General features: G+C 43.2%; 1 protein-coding gene across 1 annotated transcript in view; it reads left to right on the top strand.

Annotated features, from left to right (window-relative positions):
- LOC140360475 (sodium- and chloride-dependent GABA transporter 2-like) overlaps window positions 1-20201 on the top strand; it is a 20909-nt gene extending 708 nt beyond the window's left edge. The window contains exons 4-14 of the mRNA XM_072445680.1: window positions 465-552; window positions 6777-6909; window positions 8409-8543; window positions 8630-8733; window positions 9632-9756; window positions 13113-13225; window positions 14818-14955; window positions 17621-17723; window positions 18281-18381; window positions 18932-19102; window positions 20019-20201. Of these exons, the coding sequence (XP_072301781.1) occupies window positions 465-552; window positions 6777-6909; window positions 8409-8543; window positions 8630-8733; window positions 9632-9756; window positions 13113-13225; window positions 14818-14955; window positions 17621-17723; window positions 18281-18381; window positions 18932-19102; window positions 20019-20153 (1346 nt within the window). The 3' untranslated portion in view covers window positions 20154-20201. The remainder of the gene's footprint in view (window positions 1-464; window positions 553-6776; window positions 6910-8408; window positions 8544-8629; window positions 8734-9631; window positions 9757-13112; window positions 13226-14817; window positions 14956-17620; window positions 17724-18280; window positions 18382-18931; window positions 19103-20018) is intronic.
- The last annotated feature ends 915 nt before the right edge of the window (window positions 20202-21116 follow it).

The following is a 21116-nucleotide window of genomic DNA, read 5'->3' as shown; positions in this document are numbered from 1 at the left end:
CACATGGGGAAATTTCATTGTTTCAACGCAGTAGATACAGAGGGAAAGGACAGATAACTTATAGGAAGTTTAAAAAACACTCTTAATAGAAGAACTCTTATAAACAAAACTCTTATATTATAATTATAATGAAATGCAACTGAGCAAACTAACGGTGTGACATGTCTCAAAGTAGAAGTATTTTAGATATGTCTGAGCCAGCATTTGTACAAACAATAAAGCGATAAATAGAACAATGAATAAATAATACAAATGATAGCTGCAAACATGTTACATTTGTAATTACGCTCATTGACAGCCTATAATGAATGATGTGAGGGGGGAAATCCATGTCGGTCACCTTTACTATACTTGTGTTGTAGCTTCCCCGACACGCAGTTATAGCACAGATATTCTCAGATTGATTTGTGGCACATGTTTGTCATGTTTTTTTCACTTAACATTCTTTCTCTTATTTTTCACAGCCTCTTGTTTGGACCTGAGCCAGCCCAACATAAGTGTGAGCGTCATATCCAAATCCAACAGCACTCTCCCAGTCGTGGAGTACTGGCAGTAAGCTCAACTTACTTCATGTTTCTATAACTTCCATCTATTAACTCCGTCCTTATCCATCACCCATTAACCCACTGGCTTCCATTCCCTTCTGTGCACACTGTATTTAAGTATGAAAACTTAAAGTGTGTTTTGACAGACAGAGTTTGATTTGTAAATCTGTAGTTACAAGAACACATCTGGACTAGTGTAATATGGTGCAGAACAGGACAAAACATGTAGCTGGAACCTTCCTTGAGACTCCATTATGAATCCACCAAAGTCTTTCCTGGTTCCTTAACCCTCAAAAATCAAGATAAAGGAGAATGTGTGGAATCAGATAAAGCCCTAGGTATCTGTGCGTTTCACTGCATGTCACTTAAAAGCGCCAAAATAATTATTATTTTGCTTTTTGGTGTAGTATGCCACCTATGGGGTCTACGGAGAGGCAGTTTGTGGGGAAAAGTTCAAAATAAAGTTAAAAAGTCAAGGAAAAAGCAGAGTTCTTAAAAGGAATGCTCGTTCTATGTTGTACATCCTAAATGCACACATTTTAACCATTTAAACATCAAGTTAAAGGTTGAATGGACGTTTTTTTTGTGCCCAAATCTGAGTCTTATTTCCTCGTGGCGTGGACTGCCGATTAGTCCTGCCACGTATCAATCATAAAACGCACCTACCGCTCACCTGCAGCCTCGTGCGGCTCGTCCCCACGTTTCCGAGTGTCTAAGCGCATTGATCTATCATAATATAGTTCCCTCAGTGTACGGGACAAAATGAAGACGGAGAAAAACAGTTCGAGCTGATGCAGAAGAAGACGGAAATCTACGGGAGACGAGAGATGCGCTCCGTTGCGCTAATAAACAAACGCACGAGTGTGGTGTATCAGTCCGCACGGGGGAGTGGCATGTGCACGGGGGAGTGGCATGTGCACGGGGGAGTGGCATGTGCACGGGGGAGTGGCATGTGCACGGGGGAGTGGCATGTGCACGGGGGAGTGGCATGTGCACGGGGGAGTGGCATGTGCACGGGGGAGTGGCATGCCCACCTCCGCCTGCATTCTCAAATCGCCGAAAAATTGTCCATTGCGCCTTCAACTTTAATATTTTCTTACTGCTAGAGGTGTGTATTATGTATGACCTCATATTATATAAACTCTCACCTCACCCTCCGCGGGTGGTCCCTTGGTTCCCTCTACCAGAGGCCCCTGGGAGCTTGAGGGTTCTTCGCAGTATCTTTGCTGTTCCTAGCACTGCACTTTTCTGGACCGAGATCTCCAACGTCCTTCCTGGGATCTGCACAAGCCACTCCTCCAGTTTGGGGGTCACTGCCCCAAGTGCTCCGGTCACTACGGGCACCACCGATACCTTCACGCTCCAGGCCTTCTCCAGCTCTTCTCTGAGGCCCTGGTATTTCTTTAGTTTCTCGTGTTCCTTTGTCCGGATGTTTCCATCCCATGATGCGCTGCAATGTCCACCACCACGGCTTTCCTCTGACCCTTGAGACCACCACGGCTTTCCTCTGACCCTTGAGACCACCACGGCTTTCCTCTGCACCTTGTCGACCACCATGGCTTTCCTCTGAACCTTGTCGACCACCACTATGTCAGGTTGGTTCGCCATCACCAATCGGTCTGTCTGTATCTGGACGTCCCAGAGGACCTTGGCTCGGTCGTTCTTTGGAGGTGTTTCCCACTTTGTCCTTGGGGTCTCCAGCCCGTACTCTGCTCAGATGTTTATGTACACTATGCCAGCCTCCTGGTTATGATGCTCCATGTATGCTGTCCCTGCCAGCATCTTGCACCCTGCAGTTATGTTTGGGATGGTCTCAGGGCCCTTTGCACAGCCTACACCTTGGGTCTTGTCTGGTGTGGTAGATCTGGGCCTCTATTGATCTGGTGTTCAGGGCCTGTTCCTGTGCTGCCATGATCAGGGCCTCTGTTCTTCAGACCGGCTCTTTCTAACCATTGGTAGGATTTCGTGATATCAGCCACTTCAGTTATGTTCCGATGGTACATCCCATGTAGGGGCGTGTCCTCCCATGTAGGGGCGTGTCCTCCCATGATGGTCCCTTCAGCACCTCATCATCCTTTGTTCCCTATTGTCTGAGACATTCACTGAGCACGTCCTCTGTAGGAGCCTTGTCCTTGGTGTACTTATGGATCTTGGACTTTTCGTCCTGGATAGTGGCTCTTACGCTCACTAGTCCCCGGCCTCCCTCATCCATGTAGAGGAGGGGACTGATGGTAGCCCCATTCCTGAGTCGGTATCCATAGCCAGTCTTGTTGATTATTTGGCTGAGGGGGTTCAGACCCATGCAGAACAGCAGTGGGGACAGCGCCTCACCTTGGTATATGCCATATTTGATGGTCACTTGTGCAAGTGTCTTGCCATTGGCCTCAGGGGTGACAGTTTCACCTATGAAGGCTCTTAGAGCCCCATTGATGTTGCACAACTCCAAGCATTCCATGATCCAAGTATGAGGCATTGAGTTGTATGCTTTCTTGTAATCGATCCCGGCAGTGTTCAGGTTGGTGTGTCGGGTTCTACAGTCTGATGCGACTGTTCTTTACCAGGAGCTGATGTTTCGCACCTCTGGTATTTTTGCCGATGCCTTTCCGAGCTGTGCTCATGTATTGATCCATATGCCCACTTATCTTAGCCGCCATTATGCCTGACAGGAGCTTCCATGTTGTGGAGAGACAGGTTATTGGCCGATAGTTGGACGGGACTGTACCCTTTGACAGAACCTTCTGGATCAGGATCGTACGCCCTTCGGTTAGCCATTCAGGGTGAGTCCCGTCTCTTAGCAGTGTGTTTATTTGGGCTGCTAGACGCTCGTGGAGTGAGGTGAGTTTCTTGAGCCAGTGATACATGTATCATGTCAGGGCCCGGTGCTGTCCAGTTTTCATACCTGAGGTATATATATATATATATATATATACATATATACATACATGGATAGAGAGATGACGTCCTTGTTTAATCCTGATGCAGACGCAGTTTGTCCCGTTCTAGTCTTGTTCTAGTCTTGTTCTAGTCTTGTTCTAGTCTTGTTCAAGTCCTGATCTAGTCGTGTTCCAGTCTTGTTCTAGTCTTGTTCAAGTCCTGTTCTAGTCTAGTTCAAGTCCTGTTCTAGTCTTGTTCTAGTCTCGTTCTAGTCTTGTTCAAGTCCTGTTCTAGTCTTGTTCCAGTCTTATTCTAGTCTTGTTCAAGTCCTGTTCTAGTCTTGTTCAAGTCTTGCTCTAGTCCTGTTCTAGTCTTGCTCTAGTCCCGCTCTAGTCTCATTCTAGTCTTGTTCTAGTCTTGTTCCAGACTTGTTCTAGTCTTGTTCAAGTTCTGTTCTAGTCCTGCTCTAGTCTCTTTTTAGTCCCATTCTAGGTCTGCTCTTGTCCTGTTCTGGTCCTGTTCTAGTCTCTTTCTAGTCCTGTTCTTGTCCTGCTCTAGTCTTGTTCTAGTCTTGTTCTAGTCTTGTTCAAGTTCTGTTCTAGTCCGGTTCTAGTCTTACTCTAGTCCTGCTCTAGTCCTGCTCTAGTCTCTTTTTAGTCCCATTCTAGGTCTGCTCTTGTCCTGTTCTGGTCCTGTTCTAGTCTCGTTCTAGTCCTGTTCTTGTCCTGCTCTGGTCCTGTTCTAGTCTTGTTCTAGTCTTGTTCAAGTCATGTTCTAGTCTTGTTCTAGTCTTGTTCTAGTCTTGTTCAAGTCATGTTCTAGTCTTGTTCTAGTCTTGTTCTAGTCCTGTTCTAGTCTTGTTCAAGTCCTGTTCTAGTCTTGTTCTAGTCTTGTTCTAGTCCTGTTCTAGTCTTGTTCTAGTCCTGTTCTAGTCTTGTTCTAGTCTTGTTCAAGTCCTGTTCTAGTCTTATTCTAGTCGTGTTCTAGTTATGTTCTACTCTTGTTCTAGTATTGTTCTAGTCTTGTTCAAGTCCTGTTCTAGTCCTGTTCTAGTCTTGCTCTAGTCCTGCTCTAGTCTCGTTCCTAGTCCTGTTCTTGTCCTGCCCTAGTCTTGCTATAGTCCTGTTCTAGTCATGCTCTAGTCCTGTTTTAGTCTTGCTCTAGTCGTGTTCTACTCTTGTTCTAGTCTTGTTCTAGTCTTGTTCTAGTCTTGTTCAAGTCCTGCTTTAGTCTTTCTCTAGTCCTGCTCTAGTCTCGTTCCTAGTCCTGTTCTTGTCCTGCTCTAGTCTCGTTCCTAGTCCTGTTCTTGTCCTGCTCTAGTCTTGCTATAGTCCTGTTCTAGTCCTGCTCTAGTCTTGCTCTAGTCCTGTTCTACTCTTGCTCTAATCTTGTTCTACTCTTGTTCTACTCTTGTTCTACTCTTGTTCTAATCTTGTTCTAGTCTTGCTCTAGTCTTGCTCTAGTATTTCTCTAGTCTTGCTATAGTCCTGTTCTTGTCTTGCTCTAGTCTTGCACTAGTCCTGTTCTAGTCCTGTTCTAGGCTTGTTCAAGTCCTGTTCTAGTCTTGTTCTAGTCTTGTTCAAGTCGTTTTCTTGTCATGTTCTAGTCCTGTTCTAGTCCTGTTCTAGTCTTGTTCTAGTCTTGTTCTAGTCCTGTTCTAGGCTTGTTCAAGTCCTTTTCTAGTCTTGTTCTAGTCTTGTTCAAGTCCTGTTCTAGTCATGTTCTAGTCCTGTTCTAGTCTTGTTCTAGGCTTGTTCAAGTCCTGTTCTAGTCTTGTTCTAGTCTTGTTCAAGTCCTGTTCTAGTCATGTTCTAGTCCTGTTCTAGTCTTGTTCTAGTCTTGTTCTAGTCTTGTTCTAGTCATGCTCTAGTCCTGTTTTAGTCTTGCTCTAGTCCTGTTCTACTCTTTTTCTAGTCTTGTTCTAGTCTTGTTCTAGTCTTGTTCAAGTCCTGCTTTAGTCTTTCTCTAGTCCTGCTCTAGTCTCGTTCCTAGTCCTGTTCTTGTCCTGCTCTAGTCTCGTTCCTAGTCCTGTTCTTGTCCTGCTCTAGTCTTGCTATAGTCCTGTTCTAGTCCTGCTCTAGTCTTGCTCTAGTCCTGTTCTACTCTTGCTCTAATCTTGTTCTACTCTTGTTCTACTCTTGTTCTACTCTTGTTCTACTCTTGTTCTAATCTTGTTCTAGTCTTGCTCTAGTCTTGCTCTAGTATTTCTCTAGTCTTGCTATAGTCCTGTTCTTGTCTTGCTCTAGTCTTGCACTAGTCCTGTTCTAGTCCTGTTCTAGGCTTGTTCAAGTCCTGTTCTAGTCTTGTTCTAGTCTTGTTCAAGTCCTTTTCTTGTCATGTTCTAGTCCTGTTCTAGTCCTGTTCTAGTCTTGTTCTAGTCTTGTTCTAGTCCTGTTCTAGGCTTGTTCAAGTCCTGTTCTAGTCTTGTTCTAGTCTTGTTCAAGTCCTGTTCTAGTCATGTTCTAGTCCTGTTCTAGTCTTGTTCTAGGCTTGTTCAAGTCCTGTTCTAGTCTTGTTCTAGTCTTGTTCAAGTCCTGTTCTAGTCATGTTCTAGTCCTGTTCTAGTCTTGTTCTAGTCTTGTTCTAGTCTTGTTCAAGTCCTGTTCTAGTCTTGGTGGAACAAGTCTTGTTCTCGTCTTGTTCAAGTCCCATTCTAGGTCTGCTCTTGTCCTGTTCTAGTCCTGTTCTAGTCTTGTTCTAGTCTTGTTCAAGTCCTGTTCTAGTCTTATTCTAGTCATGTTCTAGTCCTGTTCTACTCTTGTTCTAGTCTTGTTCTAGTCTTGTTCAAGTCCTGTTCTAGTCCTGTTCTAGTCCTGTTCTAGTCTTGCTCTAGTCCTGCTCTAGTCTCGTTCCTAGTCCTGTTCTTGTCCTGCTCTAGTCTTGCTATAGTCCTGTTCTAGTCATGCTCTAGTCCTGTTTTAGACTTGCTCTAGTCCTGTTCTACTCTTGTTCTAATCTTGTTCTAGTCTTGTTCTAGTCTTGTTCAAGTCCTGCTCTAGTCTTTCTCTAGTCCTGCTCTAGTCTCGTTCCTAGTCCTGTTCTTGTCCTGCTCTAGTCTTGCTATAGTCCTGTTCTAGTCCTGCTCTAGTCCTGTTCTAGTCCTGCTCTAGTCTTGCTCTAGTCCTGTTCTACTCTTGCTCTAATCTTGTTCTAGTCTTGTTCTACTCTTGTTCTACTCTTGTTCTAATCTTGTTCTAGTCTTGCTCTAGTCTTGCTCTAGTATTTCTCTAGTCTTGCTATAGTCCTGTTCTTGTCTTGCTCTAGTCTTGCACTAGTCCTGTTCTAGTCTTGTTCTAGTCCTGCTCTAGTCCAGAGTTGGTCCCTGGTTCAGTCCTGATGTTTCTGTCCCTTTGAAAGGCGCCGGGTGCTGAATATCTCCACGGGCATCGAGGACATTGGCAGCCTGAGGTGGGAGCTGGTGCTGTGCCTTATTCTCACCTGGGTCATCTGCTACTTCTGTGTCTGGAAAGGCATCAAGTCCACAGGGAAGGTACAAACAACTGACACATTACAGGTTCTCAGATGACATCTCAGTATTCTATTCAATGTAGGAGATAGTTGAAATTGCTTTTGTTAATGTGTGATTTTGTTGTAATATAAAGTAATCAATAGGAGAAATATTGATGATATTGACTAAAACGAACATCTCATTAATTCTGTTGATCATCTTTCTGATTACATCAGGGCAATTCATCACCAATGTGCAAATGTCTTAGTTCAGGTCTGCTGGTAGTAGGTTCATCACATGCATGTCCCACGGTAGGGCTGGCAATCACTGGGTACCTCACGATACCAATCATCATGATGTGGCGATACTGTGATTATCGTTATATTGTTTATAATAACTCATAAAATATGTTTAAAGAAATACTTTTTACTTTGTATATGTATCTCTATTTTTGAAACACAATGCGAACAATACACTTTTTTTGTGCTGAAATCATTGTCTTTGACAACACACTTGACACCATTTGGGTGTAATATTGCATTAGAAAACTTTCTATGTAAGTAATAATATGAGTCTTTTAACATTAATAACAGTGATACTGTTTAGACAAGGCAAGTTTATTCTTAGAGCTCAATTCATAAGGCAATTCAAAGTGCTTTAGACAACAGGAAATAAAATCATTAAAATCAGATAGACGTGACAGAAATTCATTTCTATTCATTCTTTAACAGTTTTGGTGACATGAATCAATGAATCATACATTTTGTCCGTGTTTAGTGACACTGGCCCACACTGGCCCACACTAGCCCACACTGGCCCACACTGGCTCACACTGGGCCGCACTGGCAGACACTTATTACTGCAATATTTTGACTTTCAAAATTTCACTGCTGTCACTGTCACTCTTAATTAATTAATCACTTAATTAAATAGATATTCCTAGATTTTACTTTTAGTCCAAACGAACCTGTTCAAATATAGGTGACGTTGGTGAATCTAAATTGTCCCCGTTATTAAATGTGTGTGAGTTTGTCCTGTTGTTGTGTGTCAGCTGTGTTATGACATCTGCCTCCTTCAAAATGCATTCATGAATTGACTGCATTATTCTTCGAATACTGATTATTGTTCTCTGAAGATGTCTTTGATAACTGAATCAGCTGATCGCAGCTGCCCTTTCATGGACTAAACGATTCGTTCACAGAAAGACTCATATCGCTGACATTTTTGTAATTACAGAGTTTTGTTCAAGTTGTGCAAATTGTTTAGTGACACATATAAATGTTTTTTATGCTTTCTAGGGACCATAAGGAACAAGATATTTCCAATACTTAAAGGTGCACAGTGTAACTTGAATGTTCTGAGCGCTCGAGTGGGACAATACATGAATACTCAAACGCATTTATGTCAACTTTCAAATACACTTCAGAAACCACCAGAAAGTTAGTGCGCTTGTAAGAAGCTTCCGCAGTAATGATTTTTGTTTGCTTGAAGTAGCCAAGCGCTGCACTCAAGCATGGATACTAAGTGACTCTTGGTTTCAGGCGGCCTACTTCACAGCGACCTTTCCTTATGCAATGCTGTTGATCTTATTGATCCGAGGAGTGACTCTGCCCGGAGCTGTCGATGGCATCATTTATTACCTCTATCCGGATATTTCACGGCTTTCTGACCCACAGGTTAGAACAAACTATCTTTTTTTTTCTTTGTACAAATCAATGTATTGTTATTCCCATAGTTGAGTCATATTTCTTGACTGGAATAGGTGTGGATGGATGCTGGTACTCAGGTCTTCTTCTCCTACGCGATTGGGCTCGGGTTTCTAACGTCACTTGGGAGTTCCAACAAATTCAAAAATGACTGTTACAAGTGAGTATACTGTATATTGTTATAATATGGACTTAGAATTTGTCTTGAATTATTCACTTGAATTAAGGGAAGGGAAGGACAGAACTGATTATTTTGGGTCGAATAATTCAATTCAATTAAATTGATTTGTGTATGTGCTTGAAAAATTACAATCTTGAAAATAAGACTTGATATTAATATATTTTGACTTAAACATATAGGTATAGGTTGTGTTGTTATTTTAAGTGCAGTAGTATTTTTCTCATTTTGGTTAGAAAATCCTTATAATAAATAAATAAATGTATTATATTATATTATATTGACTGCTTGTTCCGTTGCTCTATAGAGCCCAAAATCACAACAGCAGTCACCTTATAGGGGTTTACAGAATAGTTGTCAATAAAAGACAAGCAGAATGTACAACATTCACAAAAAAAAATACCAAAAGCCCAGGGGAAAAAACACATCCCTGGAGGATGACCACAGTGAAATAGAGATCCAGGCTATAGATGTGACCAGGACCGACAAGCATCCAGTTATATGTTATTGCAAGTAATACTTAGTTTGCCTAAAATATTCTAAATAAAGCAAGATTAAAATGATAAGGACGACTAAGATACAATTTGGAAAACGAAGGGAAATGCCAAATAATAGCTTCTCTTCTTCTTAATCTTCTTTGGAATTTCACAAGGGGCCCAAGTTTTATTTAGCATTGGCATTTCATATTTGAAAATTAATAATTTACATTTAGGTTTAAAAAAAAGCATTATCCAAACAATGCCCAAAGGATCACACCAGTGTCTAACAGCGCCCCCTGCTGGTAACAGAGAGGAGTGAATCAAGTTAAAAAATAAACAAAGCAGAAAGGTTAATTTTAGAAACAGATTTTTCTGATGATTGTATTTCTTTTTCTCCTTAGGGATTGTTTCTACCTGTGCCTTCTGAACAGTTGCACCAGTATCGTGGCGGGTTTTGCCATTTTCTCTGTTTTGGGATTCATGACTTATGAAACCGGACTGGACATCGCTGATGTGGCAGAATCAGGTGAGTCTATTATTGAGTTATAGTCACGGCGAATCAAGTTAGGCCCTAATTTCATGTTAAGAGGCTTTTTTTTTAATCCCATCTGTACCTTTGATCTGGTCTGTTTCAATGAGGAATGAAAGAACCGCTCATGAAGAAGTGTTTTAATTGGCTGGTCATAGGGTCTTCGGTAGGTTTATAGGAGCAATGGGAAAACGGGGCTGATTGAGGGGCCCTTCCATAGTCACGATTGGCCCTGTTGGTTGGCTCAGCTTGTGACATTGAATCAGCATCTGGTTTGATTTGAGTAAACATGACACGGTCTTTTTAATGAAGAAAATATCTCAACAAACTACTATATTGAACTACTACTACTTCATGACACTGACAAAATTATTTCTTCCAAGTAAATCAAATCTGAGGCAGTAGGAGGGATAAGGGGAGTGAAGAGGGGGCCGGAGGATCAAGAGGATAGGTCAAGTTCCCTATAACGGAGCTTGGTAACTAAACGCTCTGCCTCCTCCTGTGCTTCAGAGACTCTGGGCCCCACCAATAGTGAGATATTGATGATGCATATGCCCCACAGATGAAAGTTGCTTTTGTGCGAGAACCTTTACCATCCCCCTCTATAGTCAATTAATCAATGCACATGGTATGTTCTTCAGACAATCAAGCATTTCTTCAGTTGAATGACCCATACACAACATACAATTTGACGCTTTAACAGAATGAAACACTTATAGCCCTTGTGCTGTCTTCGGGTCTGCATGGCCCATCCATTTCACAGATAACCAGCAGCATGTTCCACAAAACATACTCCTGACTCGCAGAGAGCATTCACCAGGAGTTCTGGTGCTGTCTGCTGATTTGCATTAGTCTGCGCGAGTACTTGATGTTGTAGCAGTCATTGTCATTTCCGTAACCACACCCAAACTGTAGAGTCAGAGTGTATGCACCCCCAAACTGTAGAGTCAGAGTGTATGCACCCCCAAACTGTAGAGTCAGAGTGTATGCACCCCCAAACTGTAGAGTCAGAGTGTATGCACCCCCAAACTGTAGAGTCAGAGTGTATGCACCCCCAAACTGTAGAGTCAGAGTGTATGCACCCCCAAACTGTAGAGTCAGAGTGTATGCACCCCCAAACTGTAGAGTCAGAGTGTATGCACCCCCAAACTGTAGAGTCAGAGTGTATGCACCCCCAAACTGTAGAGTCAGAGTGTATGCACCCCCAAACTGTAGAGTCAGAGTGTATGCACCCCCAAACTGTAGAGTCAGAGTGTATGCACCCCCAAACTGTAGAGTCAGAGTGTATGCACCCCTAAACTGTAGAGTCAGAGTGTATGAGCCATTACAGCCCCAAATGGTTAAGTTAGCAAGGTTTGCTGGTTCAATCTGCGTATTTATGGTACTTTGGATAAGTCCAACTATTTTCTGACGTATGATTTGGTGTCAATAGTTGGATCACTGTTTATGTCATTTACATAAACCTTGCATTTTGCAGTATAATAACATTATATTTTAGTTTCCTTATGTGGCTGGAAAAGTCCCCTGTGAGAGGCATGACGGGGTCCTTCAGCCACGCCTCTCATAAGGGGCTTGTTTTTGGACTTCTCTCTACATTCCCCATCACATGGACAGATATAACCCCCTCATAGCCCTATACACTGTGTAAGCCCCAGAAATACAATTATAACACTACAAAAACAGCCTGGCTGTGGAGTGGTTTCATTGACTTTGTTTGGAGTCAGTGTAAAAGGTTTCAAAGGTAAACTTGCCATGGACCACGCACATGAACCAGACAAACGTTTGGCACTTTTTTGGTTCATTTATTTGGTTGATTTGAATTGAGACAGATACAGTGCATCGGGAATGTACCCACCGCAATTCACTTTTTCATCATTTTGTTACAGCCTTATTCCAAAAAGGATTAAATTCATTATTTGCCTCAAAATTCTACAAATACCTCAAAATGACAACTTGACAGAAGGTTGTGAAATTCTTTGCTACAAATGTATAAAAAAAATCTCAGAGTCAGATCTGGGGGAGGAAAATGTCTGCAGGATTAAAAGTTCCCTTGATCTTGTGTCATTTTTGGCAGTTTTAACATCAGCCCATCTAGATCTTTCAATGTGAATGGTTTGTACACGACTTGGTTATTTACAGTTATTTGGAGCGGTGCAACAGGGGGAGGAGCCAGTGTTCCACTCCTCTTGCATGTGGAGTTTCTCCTCTGCATTTCTTTGTTTTTTGAGCTTCTATTATTTCTATGTCGGTGTAATCCCTCATTCGTCCAGGCGTGTTCCATAGTAGAAAAAGCTTCAGTTGTAGTCATCTGGACTCAGTTTGAAAAAATAGACGTTTCGACTCTCATCCAAGAGTCATTGTCAATAAAATGATTGACAATGACTCTTGGATGAGAGTCGAAACGTCTGTTTTTTCAAACTGAGTCCAGATGACTACAACTGAAGCTTTTTCTACTATTATTTCTACTTCCAGGAATTTGCCCCCCTTTGGTTCAAGCTTCTTGTCTTCTGCATAGATGTCTCTGCTTTCTCCATCTGTAGCTCTGGTCTTTCTTTTTGTTATTTACTCAAAAAAAATAATGCTGATTTTCTGTTTCATTTCGTTTTTTCTGATTGGAGGGACGGTACTGTTTGATGCTCTTTTGGTTTCAGTACCCGAATATTTGTCCATATCTGATAAGAATGTCTTTTACCATTTCACGTCATTTCATTGAAAACTATATCTTCTTCATGTTCTTTCAATTTCTTTCCTTTCCTTTCACCGTCCAAACTGGATTTGTTTTGTAACGCAGGATTCATGATATTCAATCATAAGATTCCATTGTTGCTCAGTGGGAACCATTGCTTCTTCACCACGATGAGCTCGTGACTTTTCGCTTTCTGTTTTGGAAACGAGTCCGTCATTTGTGCAGTTTGTCTTTTTGCCTCTGTTTTGTACATTTCGCGTATTTTCGAGATTCATCCGACACCCAGAAGAGAATCTCGTATGTTTCTTCCTCAAAGCGCGACGCGAGGCCCATTCTCCACCGTTTCAGTTGACGTTTTTAGCCTACGATAAACTGCAAAGAGACGGCGAGGATCGGGCTCTAGGTCTTTACTTAACGCTCACGGGGAAACTGGCAAAACCGTACAGTCTTGTCTTGACTCCGAGTTCATCTTCTCGCAGTTTCAAGAGCTGTTATTACGTCAGATGCGATGTATTATCTGCGTCCGCCTCAAGATTATTCGTACCAGTTTATGGATAGTGAAAAAGGACACGGTGCTGGGTTGTTGTTGTGTTCCGTATGATAAATGTGCGACATAACAAGATAGTGTCATTAGCGTATCTTGGTCAAAGTTCCCAACTGTGCCCAGGCCCTGGTTTGGCGTTCATCGTTTACCCTCGTGCAGTGGCCATGATGCCGATGCCTCAGGTCTGGTCCGTCTGCTTCTTCCTCATGATCATCCTCCTCAGCCTCGACAGCCAGGTAACGCACAACATATGGGGAACTATATTACAATGATGTTACAATTATGCATGTCAGGCTCAGGATCAATCCTTCAATGTGTTGAAAACAAAACTGTCGCACACCAGTGGATGATCTCCTGCTTTTTTTCTTGGCCTTTTTTAAGATTGATTTCTGTTTTAACTGTAAAGTGTATCTGTTTTCTTTGCAACGTCTCAGCTCTGTTGTAATGTTATGTTTCTTTGGTTTAATTTTGAATGTCTTGTTGTGTCAAGTTATGTGTCCCCGTTGTCTAACTGAATATATAATGTTTTAACTGCCTTAGAACAACAGATGAAATACAGCTGACTTTCTTAACTCCGGCATTTGACGTTGAAACTGCTGCTGACACACTAAAGTACATTTATTTATTAACTTTTATTCAACCAGGTAAAAAAAAAAACTCTTTTTCAACGGTGACCTGGGCCCAAGTGGAGATTACAGCACACAATCATAACATAAAAACATGAACACATTTACAGTTCAGGAGACAAAACATCTGCAAAGACCTCAGCCCCGTCCTTCACTTCTTCCCTGCTGGACCCCCTGATAGACCCCCTGCTGGACCCCTGCTGGACCCCTGCTGGACCCCCTGATAGACCCCCTGCTGGACCCCTGATGGACCCCCTGCAGTTCACCCAGAGAGCCAACAGATGGAGGGTCTGTGGTGCTGACTTCTGTAGTCATGAAGTCATTTGAACGCCTGGTCCTCCCCCACCTCAAGTCCCTCACCTCCCCCTGCTGGAACCCCTGTTGGACCCCCTGCAGTTCGCCTACAGAGCCAACAGGTCTGTGGACGACACCACATCAACCTGGCTCTCCACTTCGCCTGCAGCACCTGGACCCCCGGGAACCTACACCAGGAACCTGTTTGTGGACTTCAGCTCTGAATCAACACCACCTCCTGCTCTGCTCCAGGACAAGCTCTCCCAGCTCAACCTGCCTGACTCCACCTGCAGGGGGAGCACTGACTCCACCTGCAGGACGAGCACTGACTCCACCTGCAGAGGGAGCATTGACTCCACCTGCAGATGAAGCACTGACTCCACCTGCAGGAGGAGCACTGACCCCACCTGCAGGAGGAGCACTGACTCCACCTGCAGGGGGAGCACTGACTCCACCTGCAGAGGGAGCACTGACTCCACCTGCAGAGGGAGCACCGACTCCACCTGCAGATGAAGCACTGACTCCACCTGCAGGAGGAGCACCGACTCCACCTGCAGGGGGAGCACTGACTGCCTGACGGATCGCAGGCACACACTGGGACTATCAGGACAGGAGCTCCACAGGGCTGTGTACTTTCGCCCCTGCTCTTCTCCCTGTACACAAACTGCTGCACCTCCAGTTTGCGTACGACACCACCCTCATCGGACTCATCTCGGACATCGATGAGTCTGCCTACAGGAGGGAGGTGGACCAGCTGGTGTCCCAGAAGAGATGAACAGCTTTCTGATTCTGATCATAAAAACCTTAAGAATCACAATGTTTCTGACTCTAACCACAACAGTGAATGTACCATCCATTATAGTTCCCTTAATAATAATAATAACACAAAACACAACCTCTCCCCTCAGTTCGTGGGACTAGAGTGCCTCATGACCTCGCTGGTGGATCTGTTCCCGGTTTATTTACGTCAAGGATTCAGACGAGAGCTGCTGCTGCTGCTGATCTGCACCATGTGCTGTTTACTGGGACTCCCTCTGGTCACCGAGGTGCGTACGGTTTCGTAGTGTGTGGAATTTAAATCTTGTAGAAACATCATCTATCTGTGTTTTTAAAGCTGAATATCCAGTTGGAAAGCAGAATGAGCTCCCATTTAGCTTTGTCAAACCCCATGACTAAAACCGGTTTGCAGTAACGCCTAAAAGGCTCTGATGGTGTGACGTATCCTGAGTATTCGACAGCTAATGGTATCCAAGGGTCAGTCATCAGAGGTCCTTCACCATTTGGAACAAAACTAAACTGATCTCACTTTTGATTCAGATCATTTCGGTCGTTGCTCACTGCTTTTGCAGAAGTCGGTGTTGTTTTTCAGTCCTCCGTGTTATATCTTTCCTTACTTTTAGTGCATTTTGCCCTTAATGCGTTTCTTTGATTGGCTAATCCACTTGACAATTACAACCATCTGAAGTCTAGGATATGGATGATAAGAATAGCATGTGTCGGCAAACACGACACAGCAGTTGGAGATGCAGCGTGTCATTTTACTGAACCGGTAGTTTCAATAACAGATTAGTCAACCTTTAAGCTGCTCAAATTCTTATTTTTCAGACTGAAAAATTGTTAAGTCTTGGTCTTACTAGAGAACCCACATATTTTGATGGTCCGGCATCTGATGGAACTTACACAAAATGGCATTATTATTACTATCACTGTCCATCTGCCCTGAACTCTGCGGTTGGCATTTGACAATCATCTGGAAATGTGTGTCTCGAAAATACTGTAAACTTGACTCAGCTGGGGCGTCGGTTATTCCACTCTAGATTTATGTGACACTTGGTTAGTGTCAAATAAATAGAGACACTTGGTTTAGTGATCTTAAAGGTCCCATAACATGCAAAATCGACTTTTCAGAGCTTTTAACCTTCTTACATTGCTATTTGTGCTTCATATATGTCCAGAGTGTTTTTTTGATTGATTCTCGCAGTGTTTAGGTATATTACAGACTATCTCCTTTCCTCCAATCTCCAAACTGACGGGCGGTGGGGCAAGACCGCGTCATAAGGGCAAGCACGCATCATAGAAGTTCTATCCGATACCGAAAAACCAGGAAATAAGAGCGCGATGGACATAAGACTTTTATATATATATATATATATATATATATATAGATCTATAGATATATCTGTTCTGCGCACGCTGTAGAATAAACACCAGATTTATTTCGTCTCAAAGTAGTGTTGATCTGAAGTTCTATCGTTTCTCACTCAGTCGCGCGGCAGGAGCAGCGCAGCGCAGAGCAGACAGCTGTGGGACTACGTCACGGGTGGGCGGGGCACACACGCGCTCTGAGACTACGTCACAGGTGGGCGGGGCACACACGCGCTCTGAGACTACATCACGGGTTGGGCGGGGGAGCCAGATCGCTCTTCACAAGGGTGGGGGCGAATATCAAACCAAGCCGTCTGCATTTCCGGGTTGGTGAGGGGGTCCAAGGTCTGGGTGATATTTCTTAACTATTATGTTAAGGGTGTTGCACAACCCTTATTATTATCAATTATACACTTAGGATAGACTACGAAACGTGAAAGCATGTTATGGCACCTTTAAACCCCAGACGCAGCTGTGTCTTTTCCAACTCCCGTCACGAAGAGTCGCCAGATAACGATTCATCTTTGTAAATGTGGGACTTTCCTGGTTAAATAAAGTTCAGTAAATGCGTTGAAAATGTATATTTCCACATGTGTTTTGGAAAGAGAGTGTTTAAGACCTTGCGTCGCGCTAAACCAATGACATGTCAGGAAAGTCTTTACACCCACGCAACGCTGGGTTGTCACCTTTAGTTAATCTTTTTTCTTTTTTCGCCAATCACCAATCCAAGTTCCTTGTCTCACACCTGTTCACTTTCCTCAACAAAGACAAGACTTCTCTTAATGAGAGAGTGGTGTCTGATCAATGATTGCTGCTGAAACTCAATGTAAAATAAAATCTCCCTTTTACATACATTACATTGACAGTGACTATAATATTACATCACATTACACTATTAACATGAATGACATTAGAGTGAAGAGTTAGATTACTCGTTACTACTAAAATAATATACTTTCTTTACTATACACTTTTCTTTCCCTAACACTGATTATGATACAGCAAATTTTTATCATGCCATTAGTGTGAGTCCACTTTGTGTCGGGCTAAAACTGATCTTTAACCCTTCACTTATCCACCCATTTCTCACCTTGTAATAACATTTAACAATGAAATATATATAACATATGGTTGGAAATGATCTAGTAGCTTATGTGTTATTTTCTCTAACCTATATTGCAATGATCGAATCTTTTCCCAAATAAACCCGCCTTAATCAATCCAAAAAAACAGTTGTATCTTCATAATGTTAGGGCTTGATTTGCTGCCAGCTCATTTGGCAACACAAATCCACTTTTGTTCAATCTGGAGCTTTGTAAATCTGGTCAAAGTCTCTGGTTTTCTTCTGCCTTGATCATTTCTACAGCCCGGTGCGCAAAAATAGTCCAACAAACCTAAACTTGGATAAAGTGTGTTAAGGGGCGAGGCGTTTAGTTTCCCTGGCGAGGAGTTTGGTGGCGCATGCTGGGAACGCGCCACAAGAACGTGACCTTCTTGAGCTCTGCATTTATGGATCTATCTGAAGAAACGTGTGTCTTAACGGTGCCAAATGTGATTCTCCACCAGGGCGGGATGTACATGCTTCAGCTGCTGGACCACCACGTCTGCAGCGGCACCACTCTGCTGCTGCTGTCGTTCTGCCAGTGCGTGAGCATCGCCTGGGTCTACGGTGAGTTCGCTAGAAAAGCAGAACGCAGGTCACGATCCCGGAAGTCGTGCACCGCCGTGACCAGACGGACGAAGACCAAACTGGGATCCATGGTTGTCTCTCGAGTCATTTCCATTTCCCGTTAAGCTCTTTTGTTTTGTGTTCTCAGTCCATCTCCTTATAAAAGTCAAACTCAAGTTGCTTGCCTCTCCACAGACCCACTTCTCGTCCGTCTCCATAGTGATGGAGTGGTTAAATCCACCAGAGAACTTACATAGTGCATCTTTAAACACTCACAATGAACAGCTAAGGCCTATAATATATAAGAATAAGTGTCATATCTGCTTTTTATAATTTACTTCTGTACCTACTACAGTGTTGCAACAATGGAATTTCCCCATCGTGGGACAAATAAAGGCTTATCTTATCTTATTATGTTTCCTGTTAAAATGGATCAGCTGAGATTCAAACCGGAACATACTATGAACAAATGTATGTAAAAAAAAACATAAAATATCTATTCGAATATATAAATGTTGTTTTTTCTCTTTTCTTCTTTTCTTTTTACTCGTCTTCAGGCGCCGACCGTTTCTATGACAACGTCACGCAGATGATCGGATATCGTCCAAACAGATTCATGAAATACTGCTGGAAATATGTCACACCGTTAGCAATCTTTGTAAGTATTTAATTTACAGTGTGCGCTCCGCGTCGCCGCGGCTCTAGCTTTTCAAACTTCCCCATTGACATGCAGGCGTTCAGTTAGCAAGCAGCTTCAAATGTGAGCGTTTTCACACACATTAGAGCGCTCCACAGTGTGCTTTAGATCTAGTTATGTTCTCTTCACTTTTGAGTGCTGCTCACATGCACCGCTCCTCATTCTAACGCGACATGAGTACGCGTTTTTATGACAACGGTTTTCAGAGCCACTTGGATATGCTCGGTTCTCTGGCGCTCTTCGTGGGACTCAGGCAAATGGTTCCCTCCTGATTTGACGGACTTTGTGAAGACCTTTCCCCATTCAAAAGATACTATCGTTAGAACAACCATGGGCCGTCCGTTGCCACGTCAAACCCTTCAAATCCGGTGGGAATCCTTATTAGACTTCTGAAAACACAGCACCTCGGGACTGATCGAAGACTCCTGCCGCGCCGTAGCGTTCGCTCTGGGAGTTCGCTCTTTTTAAAGCCTATTGTTGGGATCGTGACACTTTTCTTGTTTTGTTTTAGGGGACGTTCGTGTTCTCCATAGTGAGGTACGGCCCTCTGAAGTTCAGCAACTCGTACGTTTACCCGCTGTGGGCGAACATCCTGGGCTGGTTCATCGCCTCGGTGTCGCTCTCCATGATCCCGCTGTTCGTCATCTACCAGCTCGTCAATGGAAAGGGCACGCTCAAACAGGTAAGACGGCGAGTGCGCGTCCAGGTGGAGAGACCGAAACCTTACATCAGGGGTCCCCAAACTTTTTGACTCGAGGGCCACATTGGGTACTAAAATTTGGCCGAGGGGCCGGGCCAGGAAAATATGGTGTGTTTTCTGTGAACTAATGAATTACTATAAATTACACGCAAGATTTAACCTGTAACTTGTAACAAAGCAACAAATGCAAGGCTCAATGTGGGCATTACAGGCGAAAGGTAAAATGAACGGCCAGCCACAGTATCGTGAGTTTGAATCCCAACTCCGACATTTGCTGCATGTCCTCCTTTCTCTCTCATCATTCCCCTTCCTTTCTTTCTCATTCCATCTTCTGTCTATTAAAGCCAACGGCAAAAAAAAAATATATATATATTTTTTACATTTTTAATATAACTTGGACAAGCTTGGCGGGCCGGATTGAAAGGCCGGATGTTTGGGGACCACTGCCTTACATCCTTTAATTTTAGTTTGTCTTTAATCACTGTAACGCGACACTTCAATCCGTCGATACGATCCTTCAGGTAATTTTCCTGCATGGTTCACAGTTTCTCCTCTGGTGCTGAATTACCACCTTGACCACTTCTGTTTTTATCCCCAGGTCTATTTAAAATTCATATCAAGGAAAGTATTGTACATTTTGGTCAGTTTGACACCTTTTTCACTATTCATAAAGTTGTGTAGCAAGCTGAATAGTGCCTGTGTTTAAAGGTTCATCCAGGTTCAACTTGTGTGAACGTTTATGCTCCTCCTCAAACTCATCCCGCTGCTAATCCACACACTAAACCAGCACACTCTATCCTGTCCCGTCCATTAGAAACATCTGTCTTGTTTTGTTTTAAACACTAGATATCTTCCTCGCTCCGACTGATCTGAGTTCTTTCTTTGTCTTCTCACCCAGCGGCTTTGGGCGCTCTGCCAGCCCTCGCATGAGTTCGACCTGAATCATCTAAACTGGCCAGAGAAAAACGGTGTCACCAAACCGGACCGTACTGAACTGGACCTGTTGCCAAAGAACGGAGAACTTTCAGAGTGAAGAATCTTTGGACACGTCGAGATATGGGACGGCAGACGTTTGCAAAAATGACCCCCAATATCTCCATTTCAAAACAAAGAGTAAATTGTACCCCTTCTCATATTTTTCAAAGTGGTATATTTTTTATGTTGATATGGTGCATTATGTTTTATTATCCATCCATCCATTTTCTACCGCTTGTTCCCTTTCGGGGTTGCGGGTGACTGGAGCCTATCCCAGTGACTTCGGGCCACTCTAAATGTTTTATTACATTTAAAAAAAATATTAGAATCTGTTCAAAGGATTTGGGACAGTGAACAGTGAATATAAAATGTAACATATTTTAAAGGTACACTATGTAACTTTTCTGTCTCTTTGGAGATGTTATAACTTTTCTTGGAAATCCTATGAGGTTTTCCAGGTTACATCTCTGTAAGAATAGAGTAATAAAAACAATTGTTTTTCCATTGGAAAAGTCACAGAGCACCTTTAACTGCAAACACTTCTTATCCGTGGGTTTCAGTCACATGACATTGGTGGATGAGATCACTCCAGAGTACTTTTAGTCCCTGGATGTTGTAGGACTGTCTTGGCTGACATGTCTCAGTATCATTGCGTGGTGGTTGGAGGCGGTGCCTCTGGACTGGCAGAGTGTGCGCTCTAACCACAGAGGGATCACTCTAACCACAGAGGGATCACTCAAACCACAGAGGGATCACTCTAACCACAGAGGGATCACTCTAACCACAGAGGGATCACTCCTCAGCCGCTCTGCTAGGGTCTGTAATGGCAGAAAATGGGTCATGACATGTCATTCTAATGTTGTTTTAGGCCATGACATGTCACAGAATTAATATCTGTGTTGTTCTCCTGTGTGCAGATGGGATAAGAATATGGGGTCCTGATTATACTGAATATCTACTGTCCGACGCCTCTTTATCATCAATTAATGCGTCAGGACCGGATTCGGTGTGGAAATGGTCT

This window comes from Eucyclogobius newberryi, unplaced genomic scaffold, assembly GCF_026437365.1.
Source record: "Eucyclogobius newberryi isolate DKJ021-1_F unplaced genomic scaffold, fEucNew1.0.hap1 SCAF_15, whole genome shotgun sequence".
Taxonomy (NCBI): Eukaryota; Metazoa; Chordata; class Actinopteri; order Gobiiformes; family Gobiidae; genus Eucyclogobius; species Eucyclogobius newberryi.
The sequence above is the reverse complement of the archived record's forward strand: the minus strand, read 5'-3'. Positions and strand labels throughout refer to the sequence as shown.